Source organism: Anser cygnoides, chromosome Z (assembly GCF_040182565.1).
Source record: "Anser cygnoides isolate HZ-2024a breed goose chromosome Z, Taihu_goose_T2T_genome, whole genome shotgun sequence".
In the NCBI taxonomy this organism is placed as follows: Eukaryota; Metazoa; Chordata; class Aves; order Anseriformes; family Anatidae; genus Anser; species Anser cygnoides.
Window position 1 is genome coordinate 67,704,480 of NC_089912.1, and position 12,265 is coordinate 67,716,744.

Genomic DNA, 12,265 nt, shown 5'->3' on the forward strand with positions numbered 1-12,265 from the left:
TTATATGCATCACTTCTGAGATGCTAGGCAGTAGCTGAACACAGCAACTAACACACATACAGTAAATAAACTCACAAGTGAGAGACTGTGCTAGTAGCTGCTTATCACACATACTAGAGTCACAGTGCCAAAAAGTGAGATAAGAGACTAAATTTGGCTAAAGACTCCTCTTAGAGGAGGAAGTTGTACTTCAGTAAGTTAAGCATTTAATAATTGTCTAAGAACAATGACACAAGAGATATCTTCCTCTTACTGAAGGGAAGAATCACAGTATAAACGGATGACCTTGGTTAACTTACACCTCTGTTTAATAAAAAAATCAAGATAAAAAAATTTTCAAGTCTGACCACTACACAACTGTACATTTCAAGGTTGCTTTTAGTGGCTTCTTAAACTACATGCTGCAAAAATGAAGGAAACAACTAGGAACACGAATGCAATGTTCTCCTTTTCCACTGAAGCAGCCATGAGTTATCAGTTAGTGAAAGCTGTTAAAATATGTTACTTGAAGGTGCCATGCAAGCTCAGACGACAGGTAATCAGTCTGCTAAAACACTTTTTATCAACATCTGAAAGAGTGAAGTGAAACACCAGTGAAAACTGCATAACCTTCCATTATGAATTTGCTGAAAAAAATCAGGGCAATTATGTAATCTCTCATAACATGAAGTATTTTTAATTTACATCTAATTCAAGATGTGGAAACTGCACAAAAGAAAAACAACCAAGTTCTGAGAACAGTGGAAGAAAAGACAGCTACATAAGAAAGAAAACTGCATGACACAGAGATCACTTCTGAATTATTGATTTGAACACAGCAAAGACCAAACTCTGCCAGACTGAAAAAAAATTCACATTCAGCCTATGATTCTCAAAAACACAGTAATACACATTATCTAAAGTATTTAAAACATTAGAGAATTAAACAGGTAAAAACATTACAGAAAATTATCTCTATGTTAGATTTATTTAGTTACTATTATGTTGAAAAATATAAAAGTTTTAACACTAATCATAGAGGGTGTCTATTACTACCCTTGAATCGGTAAGGTGCAATACACTTTTCACTGGTATAGCATGATGTGTAAGTTTTACTTATATTTTCTGATAAAAATTTAGAAAAAAAGAGAATGTATTACAAGTTTAACAACTTTGAACATCCCCTTGAAAGGTAGAAATGACCAAAACCAGTGATTCCAGCAGAATGTAAGCAGCAATTTGTTGTTTCCTATACACGTTTCATAGATGAACAATAGATAAAGTACTGCTGTCTAAATACAACTTAGAAGATTCAGTAAACCATATTCATGAAAAGAGAGAAATAAAAAACTCAGATTACTTTCACTCTTGCTGCTTAAGAAAGTTATGAATAGATAAAAGTGCCTCAGTAATACAGAAAAAAAAGCTCATCTCTTTCATTGTAGTTAGAAAGGAAAGTAAAAGAACCGTTCCTCTGCTTACATCAGTCAGGTAGAAATTAAGCTTCATATTTACAAAATTGTCTTTTAAGTAGAAAGCGATACAAGAGACAGAATATCCAAGGTAGGATCCAGGAATTGCTACAATCTCAGAAAAAAAAAAGTCTTATATTGGGACTACATTTACAAAGCTAACCCTTCATATCTTACTATATGTAGATCTACACTTACACATACATCTTTCTGTAAGTAAACATGCAAGTAGAATTTAAAAACCTATTATGACTGTATAGAATTCTCATTTGGAGATTTGTACAAAATACCGTAAATTAAATGTTTTCGTTTTTCCTTTTAAAAAGATTCCTCAGTAGAGATAGAGGTTACATCAAATAACATTCTGGTTTTATAATCAGCTTGAAGTGGTGAAAGCAGTTCAAAAAATGGACCACTTTCCAAATTATTTTCTTGCAGTATTATGTATCTAACCAACACACTGGGATTATACATGTAGAAAAGCCACCCTAAACTTACATTCTCACCCTTGGAACTATGTTAATTACTCCTAGTGTGTGATCTTGTATGCCAAATTTGTAGACAGACTTCCTTTACTGCTAAAGCTCCTGAAAAACAGGTTTTATAGTTGAAATGTTAACAACTTTCATAGCATCTAAAGCTACAATATTATCCCTCCAACAGAAGCACAGAACAAAGCTGAAGAGTAGCCACATACAAATTTTTTGATTGATGGTGAGAACTTAAAATACCTTTAAACTTTAAACACAGTAAAAGATAACCAAAGACCATTCCAAAATATAACACTGATTTGAAAATTCATGCTTTAACTCATTTTTTTAGCGATTTTGATATCTTATAGTAGTATAAGACATACGTACGTTTCCTCACTTACTAGTTCTGAAAATAATTTTCAAGTTAGAACCACATAACGTACCACAATAGGTTTGCAAATTCTTCAAGTAACTTGTCAGTTTAGAGAATGAATACCTGCTCTAGTCTTCAAATACTAGGAAGATACAACATTAATGCCAAGAACCTTAGCAATCATCCTTATGATGTACAATCTTCATATATTACTCGTCCCCCCAAAAAAACATATTATTCCATCTTTCTACAGTATTAGACACATTCCTGTAACTAGTGCACACTGTGATGATTAAAACCAAGCTGAAATTACAGTCTCCTAGTAAAATTCCTGTCATTACCACTTCATAGTAAAATAGAGGTATAAATTATTCTAGAATGTACGGTTAAACTCTAGAAGAACTTGTTCTAACACACCTAAAGGTTTACATATTAAGAAAAAAAGACAGGAAAAAAAGCACAAACTGATCCATAAACTGCTGGAGGCTGGGGAATGCTCCATGGCAGTGTGACTGCATGCCTGCCTGCCTTGTTCTGCAACTCTCTCCTGTGCACCAATTAGCAGCTGTTGTCACTGACAGGCCACAAGGTTGGGGTGACCCAGTACAACTGCTCTTGCGTTCAAAAGCAGGTAAAATCTTGGAGGACAAGCCTTTCCCTGATCCGTAATGCTGGCTATGTTAGGATGGAAATCAAATCAGTATGGAAATCGAAAACATCGCATTTGAATGGGGGACACGGGGTTACTGTAATCATTTAGAAAATTTATTCTTCATTCTTCCAAACTCATTTTCTTATTTCTTGCCAACAATTCTGAACAGAAAATTCAGACCAGTCACAATATCTATTTGCTTTAAACAAAATATATACACTGACTGCGTCACATCATGCAACTACTCTTTGTTTGTTTATCAGGGAAATCTTTCAAAACTACTCAAAAATTCTGATCATGCATTTCTTTGAATATTATTGAGCACACAAGCAGGTTGGGAATACTATCAATGAGATTAGAAGAAAATTTCTGAAAGGGAAGAACATGATCATATCTAAGAACGTGTTTCCCTATTAGCATTTTGATTATTCTCTGCATCATCTTAACTTGCTCAAGAACGCCAAAACATAAATGCTATCCAGCTAAAAGGCCCTTACTGATAGAAGTTCAAGCTGTCAGTAGTTAGCCACTGTCCCCCAAAAATCCTGTTACATAAGATGCTGTGTAAGAAGCAATAACCTAGCCCCATTATCAGATGTAGGATCACCCAGTCTCCCGACAAAGACACTAAGGGCAATTTGTAAAAGGGAAAGAGCGAAGTAACAACATCTCCAAATTGAAACACTAATAAAGGTACATGCAACTGTAAGCTGCAGGTTAACTCAGAAACAGCCCTAACAGCAGCAGGAAACCTTTACACTGCGGTGATTGTATGACGTGATAACTACTGACCTCAAAATCTTATGACCAGAACATTTCAAAATAGCGCACAGACTGACTGAAGACTGTTGGGAACTCCAGCCCATCATGCTAGCAACAGGACAGTCTCATCTGCCCACAGTTGTGACCATTCAAGCCTTTTGCTCTTTTTCCTAAAAAAATCTCAAAGAAAGGACAGAAGAAGTCGATTATATTATAAATTTTTACATACGATAAACAAGAAAATTTAAGTTCATCCTTTTAAGCACAGAGGAGATCTAATTCATAGCTACATTTTGACTCAAATCTACCTGTATGAAGTAACAGGCTAACCTACAAAACTGAGCTGGAAACACCACATTTATGGAAACAGGGCAACAGCAATGTTTTTTCCATTTCTTTTTTTGAATTTCAAGAAAAAAATCCACTAAATCATCCATGAGAATCACATACGGTTTACATAAAGCAGATGAACGGATTTTAAAATTCTCTAGATATGAGGTTGCTAACGCTAATTTCCGACATCATTAGTGTTCAGAAGATAATAAAGGGAAAAGACGGATTACAGGTTTACTCTTTTTTTTTTTTTACAGCACTAATTGTCAGGCAACATACTTGCCTCCATACATTTTTATATGAAGAGATTAACAAAATTATTCTTTGTTAATATTCCATTGTAATTACACATTTTCTATAGACCAAGACCATATTGTTTTGTTTCAAATACCTTTTGTCTATGCACAACTGATCTCCCACTAAACATTCTGTAGTCTTAAATCAGCAGCTGTAGTTTATTTCACAACCATTACATTCCATGTAAATTAGGTATAGAGATTGTACCTCCTTCATTTTAACCAGAAGTGTTAACTGTCCCTAGCCACCTCAGATAGATGGTTGATAACCGTCCTATTTCATCTTTGCCATCCTGTTGGTCTTAGGCTCACAAGGACAATCTTGTTCGAAGTATCACTGATAAACAGCATGAAATTGTTAACTAAACATTTCTTCAGTGGAAATGGAATTCAGAATCTTTATGCTTTTTATTTTACACCTTGGACAATAAATATCTTCAGTTTCCACAAGAAAAAAAAAAGGGAAAAAAGTAGCTCACTGAACTATTTGAGAAGCTGCTAGCTACCTGAACAAAAGATCAGATACAACAAAAACAGTAATAAGTAGAATCATAGGATCATTAAGGTTGGAAAAGACCTCCAAGATCATCTTACCATCACCCTACTACCAATGTCACCCACTAAACCATGTCCCTAAGCACCACGTCCAACCTTTCCTTAAACACCCCCAGGGATGGTGTCAAAAAAAATATCACACCTTTTAGAAAACTTTCATAAAAGCCTTTTCACTCAGCCTAAGGTATGGATGAACTACTTGGATTCCAAGAACATTGCCACAATTTCGTGAAGACACTTCCTCATAATATTTAATTACCTAAACATATTCAAGCCGCTGTTTAGATGTGGCTTGCTACACACTGATGAATGTAAGAGAAACAAAATGAGTCTTACATAGCTATAAAAATTTAGTTATGCAACTACGAAAATGCAGCTAAGTAGGGTTTTGTTTTGTTTTGTTTTTTACATCTTTACCAGCATTCCTCCTCTTTATCAGCTGCAAGGACTTGGTAAATACACTCTTCATTAATAATGTTCCGAAGTTCTGCTAACTTCTACTTTTCTTCTGACCCATTCTACCCAAATTTTCCATCACCACAGCAAATGTTTGGCAAATGAAAAAAAAACTGCTTGTGCAGTATACATGAATATACTAATATTGGAGATTTCTAAACTACAATAAAGCAAAATATATTTCATTATGAAAGTTCTCAGTGTTCCAGTTAAAGCAATTTGTCAGCTATCAGCCAGCACTGGTTTCATAGCATTACAGCACCTTCCCTTCTGTATCAGGATGTACCACGTGAGTGTTGCTGTATGCAGTGACCTGTGTTATGGTATAAGCACCTGCCCACCTGCATGCCATAAAGCATGCTTCCAATGAAAAACACACCCCTTATTTTATGCAATCTATTGTGTAGTCAAAGCCTCATGTCACATGCTTATGTCTTAGTTGTAAGAAAATAGTTTGTTTTAAGGTGGATAACTCATGTCTAAAAAAAAAGTCACAGGGAAGAGTCCCATTTAGCCTGAAAGATAAAACACAAACAATTCTTCACCACATTCCTAAAACCAATCAGCCACAATTTCAACATCAACTCTCAAGCCACCCTGGAACTTTCCTTCAATGTTTGGATTTGGATAGGTCTAACCAGTTAGTTTGTAAACAGATGTTTTTCAGTATACCTATTACACTTCTTCCCACTGTTAACACTCCACCTGACATTGAGCATCTCTTACATGCTGGTAAGGAAAAACTTTCTAGCTTCCCAGCTAATTGGTAAAGTATGCTGGAAGATTCCAAGATTGGGCAGAAGTCTGATGCATTTCTTTCTGGAAAGGCTATCATTGACTTAGCTTCCTTATTTACTGTAATTATGATGAAGGGTGTGTGTTTCTTTACATAGCATCTACCCTGGATGGACTCTGACAAAAAAAAAAAAAACCTGAAACTCCTATCAAGAGGGCAGCAGTAATCAAGAGATTTTGGTATTTCAGCATTCTGTAAGATTCAAATGACCAGATCAAAAAAACAGCAGAAAACTGTAATGTGAAAACACAGCATTGCTTAAACACCTAAGAACTTATTTTTACCGATCCAAATCCCCAAACAACCCCTTTTGTCAAATATAAAAAGAAACCACAAAATATTAGAATGGTAGTTTTAGTTTCTGCCCTTCAGAAGAAAAGTGCTGACATTTGTTGACAAACCTGAACCACTGCAGGAAAAAATATACAAAAATCCACCCATAAAAAAAATAAGTTGCCATACACAAAACTTTTAAAGAAACACGAGCACAGATTTTGAAAGACATAGTAGTGCCCAGCTCCTACAGATACTTTAATGGTGAGCAAGGGTTTAAAGTTGCCTTTTTATGAGATTTTCACCTCATTAAACATCTAGTTCCTGTTTTCAAGAAATGAAAGTGAAAATACTGTAAGCACATACCATTTTAGTAGTTCTGAAAAGTCTTAAGATTGTAAAAGTAGTAATAACCTAGGAAACATAGCCAGAGGTATGCAAATGTTATCAATATAACCAGGCTAGAGTGCTTTACAATTTGAAAACAATGCCAATTTAAAGCACAAGTGCAGATAGAAAAGCTAAGTGTATGCCTTAATTTTGGAGTGCATATACTGAGCTCCTCTAACTTGCTTTTAAAACCTACCAAAAGGTAGGTTTTGCCTAAAAAGTTAGCAGGCCACCATCAGCAGTCATGTACCCCTTGGAGTCCAGATAGGTAAAAAAGAAACAAAAGATCGATATTCAAGAATAATTGCAGTATAGTATTTCTCAGACAGCAAGGCAAGCAAGATGTAAGACTCCAACTGTTTTTCAAGTTCACCGTCTGTATCCCAGAACAACTGAAAAAAAAACTGTTGCTAAATACCTTCTTGCTCCTATCAGCGTTTCTGTTACAGATTCACAAAGAAGGAAGTAAAACACAGCACTGTGTGATTTGCTCTAATAGAAGTTACCTGTTACAGTTAACCATCACAATCATGGTATGCAGCGAAGGAAGGGGTAAAGGCGCCCACACATTTTGTTTATCTGGATATTTTTAAAGCAATATTTCTATGCGGCTGAGGAGCCCCACTTCCCCCTATTTTCGAGATGGATCACCTATCACAAGAGCATGCAAAGAAGAGCCTGAAGTCTTTCTGTAACAGTCCTGCCACCAGTGTGCAACACTCACTGCCTTTGAGCCACCAAGAAAGCACACACCCACCAGAATCTCTGCATCCTCCTTACTGCCTTGCTACAAGGACTCCAAATATATTTCCCCCTCTCGATGACTTGAACTCTCAGTACTAGACAGGTGCGCAACATTCCTCCCTGCTTCTTCTTTACTGATGAAGAAAGTTGGAAATGGAGTGGTCACCAAATCTCAAGCTGAATTTGGAAACAAAATTCATCTAGCCTTCTTTGACTATCCCTCAAATAACCCTTGAAAATGCCCAACATTTTTGTGGGCTGTAAACTGCAAATAGCCTCCTGAGACATTTGCCCTGCATGCAATGCACTGCAATTTGCCATGTGGGCACAGGGAATCAAATACAACATGGTTTAAAGTGATGTAAGCACAGTAAGAAAAGCAGTATAGTTGTGAAGTTAGACACAAAAGTTCTGCTTATGTGTTAGAAGCAAACAATGCCTAAGTAAGAAAAAAAGGAAAAAGATTTTTTTTTTCCTCATAACACTGGGCCAAACTCATTCTTGAGGAGAAAAAAGCCAGTCCTCAGCTACTTTATTCATATTTGTCTCCTGTTGTAACTAAGAGACTCCACACTTGCAGAACAGAAAATTGGATGTACAAAGAGCTGCTAAATCAAAGTAGTGTCTTGCAATGCCTGTTAATTAATAATAAATGAAAGTATCAGTGCTGAAGATAGGTACCTTTCAATTAATTAAAAAGCACAATAACAAGAAGTGAAGACTGTTACCCTCAGAAAGAAGGAAATTGAGACATATAGTCACAAACAGCACTTGTCCTCATCCATCATCAGCAGTTCTATTTGCACCCTTGTTTATCTCAAATACTTCAGTAAATCAACTGGATAGTTCCTAATAGGCAATGCAGAGTCAGAACTACAGGCATATAAAAAAAAAAGAAACCACCACCAATCCCAAACCAAAAAAAAAATACACCAAGAAACAGGAATCTCTTGACGGAAGGACACTTAAAGGTGTCTGTCGACAGATAAGGCGCTGCCTGCAATTCTCCTCACCCAGGCCTGCACAGTTCAAAGCCAGCAGCAGAAACACCAGCAAGGCAGGGGTGTAGGTCACCTAACAGGATAATTTGTTACTGAAGCAGTAACAAATTTTCAAAATCAGTTGGTAAGTATACTCAGTTACAGACAGGAGCAAAGAACTTTGCAGCAAACCAAGCCTGGATTACACAAGCCTTTCACAGTGCCTAGGGCTCTGGGAGGTACACCAGCTCTGCAGCTCAGCTTGGAATCCCTGCAAAATAGTCAGAACCAAGACGAATTTTGCTAAAAGCACAGCATACTTGCGGCACGGTTACGTACACAGCCGCAACCGGACTCAAAGCAAGAATTCCTGCCAAATGCGATAACTTGGTCAATAATTCCAATTGTCCTCTCTGGCCTTAAGAAGTTATGAGCTTGATTTCAGGAGTCTAATTAAACCAGTATGCCTCATCCCATTGCTAATTCCTTCCAGATGACTGCAATGGGAGTTGCGCTGGTGGTGAATCTGTCCTCCTTTTCCTCTTCTGTTCTATTCTGAGCAGGTAATAGAACACAAGGCCAAAATCTGAGTACGGTGAATCCCAATTAACAATTTTAATTTCATAACCAACAGAAGACATGATGTATAGCCTTAAATAGTCAAAAGTGACCAGTTCAACATCTATCTTTAGGGTTTTTTCTTACTGTAACAACATTACCGACTGTACTAACATTATGTCCAACATATATTCATGTTGGGGACAATTTTTCTGGAGCTGATCATGTTTTCAGAAAACTAATTTTCTAGGGAAAAAAGGTTAAGAAAATCATTGTCCTAAAATAAAATTAATCAGAATCATCTTTAAAGACAGTGCGCTGCCTGGGCTGAGCAGCTAAAAAGTTTCAAAAACAAACAGAACCCAGAAAACCACAAACTTTACACTAATATCTCTAACCAGGCTAATCTCATACAGAGACTTCACACATGCAGTGCACTGTAACATAAAACACCCTTCATAAACTTTATTACATCACTTTTGAAAATGCAGAGCATTAAAAAGCTCCGAAGAGGGAACTCCTGCTGTTCCAGGCGTGGTAAAAACACATAACAAGAGAACAACAAGGTGAGTTCTGGGAAAACATGGGCAACCCTCAAGGAGCAGTGAGGAGCAAACAAGAAGTAAGCAGAGAAAGGTGCATCAGCTCTACATGCAGCAAGGCGCTCACCGAGTCTTACTGCACAAAAAGCCAGGAAGAAGTAGGAACTAAAGCAGCACAAACAAGGCTAGCATCCTCCCTGCATCTATTATTAGTTCTGAAATACTTAATAACAGCACTGGCCTCTTGCACAGTCCACAGTTACGGACTACTGAAGGCCTGACTTGTATATTAAGTTATTTTTGTCAAACCATCACTAAATGAGAACCTGCTTAAAACAAGGCAATACCAATTTGATTTCACATATTCGTAACAGAGACCACTGCAGCTAGAAGCACATGGCTGAGGCATTGTTTCTGGCAACTCTCTACTTTGCCCAACACAGATATTCTAGATTAATCAACACAAAATTCAATTGTCTGGGGGAAACAAAAAAACAATAGAATAATCTTTTAAGATATTGAAAGCGTGAGCCTTATGAAAAACTATGTGATTGGCTCAACATAGTGAATCAAAACAGGGTATTACTAGTACAGAATTAGTGTAACAATTTAAAATATTTAAACTAATTGCTTATGTAACTATAGTAACAGTTGGAAAAAATAAGCGTTCATTGTGATTGTGTGTTCAGTGGGGAAATCAAGTTATCATCTAGCTTAGTTAATGCCATGCTGAGACATTTTTTATTTTTTTTTTTCTTTAAAATTCTCTATCCAATTACTGCTCAGTCAGTTATAGTTCCTCCAACAAAAAAAAAAAGATTTTTGACAGGGGCTAGATGACTAAAGGTAAAGCTGTACCTTATGTAATTGTGATTACCATACTAATGTTTTTTTTATTTTTTTTTGTTTTTTTTTTTTTTTTAAACAGGCACTACACAGTGCAAAATATTTTTTTCATTGCTTTAAGAACTCATTTTGCATCTTAACTGAGACTTTTTTTTTACAACAGAATACACAAGATAGTTACAATGCTATTACTACAGGTCTCATGGGATCAGTAGGAGGCTTAAAACACCTCATAGGAAAAAAAAAATCAATCTCAATGACAGTCACCTTTTGAATCCTGAGTAAGAGATTTCAAACAGACCACATCTAAACATCACTAACTCCAGCATTTAAATTTTGTGTATTGTTCTGTCACATCAGAACAATTTAGCGTTACACAATGTAAAAAAAGGTTACTAAAGACATTCATTAAAATCCCGATTCTGTAAGTTTCATAAACAGATAACACTACTTACAGTAATAGCTGTGTCATGTGTCTGAACTGTTAAGGCCTTTGTCCTGCATTTTGTTGACGAAGTTTCACTCGTTTTTTATTTTAAAGGCACAAAAGCAACCATGTGCATGTGGAGATGGGGTGGGAGGACAGAAAAGAGCCTGTTCCTTTAAACTGAAAAAAACTCAGAGCTTTTCCTCAAGAACTAAAACACAATTGTAAATAAGATATATGTATGCAGAGATAATTTTCAGCCCAAGGTAAAACTGCTTAAGAATGAAACTCTAAAAATAGTTTGTACTGGGGAAAAAGAAAGAATCGGAGGTGGAATCGGTGAGATACAGCCTAATTCCAAGCCGAAAACGTTACTGCCACCGCTAATATTCGCGCTTCCTTTACGTTCCGCAGCCCACTTTCGTTTCACCGATCCTGTCACTTCTCCGCCCGGTTCCTCGCAGAGCCGAGCTCCCCAGCACGGCGGCGGCCCTGCACCTCCCCCCGGCCCCGGACCTGCCGCCTCTCCCCCTGCCTTCCCCCGGCCCTTCGGCGGAGCCGGGACTGCCGGGCGGCGGCCCCGGGGCGAGGCTCCCACCCGCGGGCAGGCCTCCGCCTTCCTCCTCCTCCTCCTCCTGCTCGGCGGCGGCGGGGGAGGAGGCGGCGCCCCCCGGCCCGTGCCCGTCCCCGTACCTCGGTTGAGATCCAGCGGGACGTTCTCCTCGCCGCTGTCGTTGCGACCTGCGGGACGGGGGAGAAAGAGAGCGCGTCAGGACGGAGGGAGGGGCGGGGTGGGGGCAGCGGGCACCGGCGGGGGGACAACGGGGGCCGGGTGCGGGCCGCTCGGGGCCGAATCCCCCTCCTTGCCCCGCCTCCGCCGCCGCCGCGCGGGGCCCTCACCTCGGATGCGGAGGTGCCTCAGCGAGCGGGCGCGGAGGCTGACCGCCATGTTCGCGGCCCCGCAGTCACAACACCGGAAACCTCGCCCGATCTCGCGAGGAGACGCCCGGCGGGACGGGACGGCACGGGGCGACGCCGCCGCCGCCGCCGCTACCACCTCCCTCTCTCCGCCCGCCTCGCGAGAAGCCCCGCCCCCTCCCACTGGGAGGCCACGCCCCCGAGCCCCGTCCTCTCCCTCAGGCCACGCCCCTATAGGCCACGCCCCTTCGTACGCGGCGGCCACGCGCCCTCCCCACACAGAGTGCCCCCCCCCCCGGGAGGCCCCGTCCCCGTCCCCGCCCCGAGAGGTGGTTGCTGGAGTGGGTTCCTTCAGTTCAAACAAACGCATTCATTTTAACTACTTCCTTACTTCAGTTTTTGTTTATTAAATAAGAAAATAATGTTCTTGAAGGACCGAG

At 39.1% G+C, this 12,265-nt stretch overlaps 1 protein-coding gene across 2 annotated transcripts in view; it reads right to left on the reverse strand.

Annotated features, from left to right (window-relative positions):
* Positions 1-12,052, reverse strand: part of RICTOR (RPTOR independent companion of MTOR complex 2) — an 80,969-nt gene extending 68,917 nt beyond the window's left edge. Inside the window, exons 1-2 of one of the 2 annotated variants that reach the window (XM_066988989.1) lie at positions 11,808-12,052; positions 11,601-11,648 (exon numbers count right to left, since the gene is read on the reverse strand). In XM_066988989.1, coding sequence (XP_066845090.1) covers positions 11,601-11,648; positions 11,808-11,856 — 97 coding nt within the window. In that variant the 5' untranslated portion in view covers positions 11,857-12,052. The remainder of the gene's footprint in view (positions 1-11,600; positions 11,649-11,807) is intronic. The other variant, XM_066988988.1, reaches the window with a different exon arrangement.
* Positions 12,053-12,265: the final 213 nt, after the last annotated feature.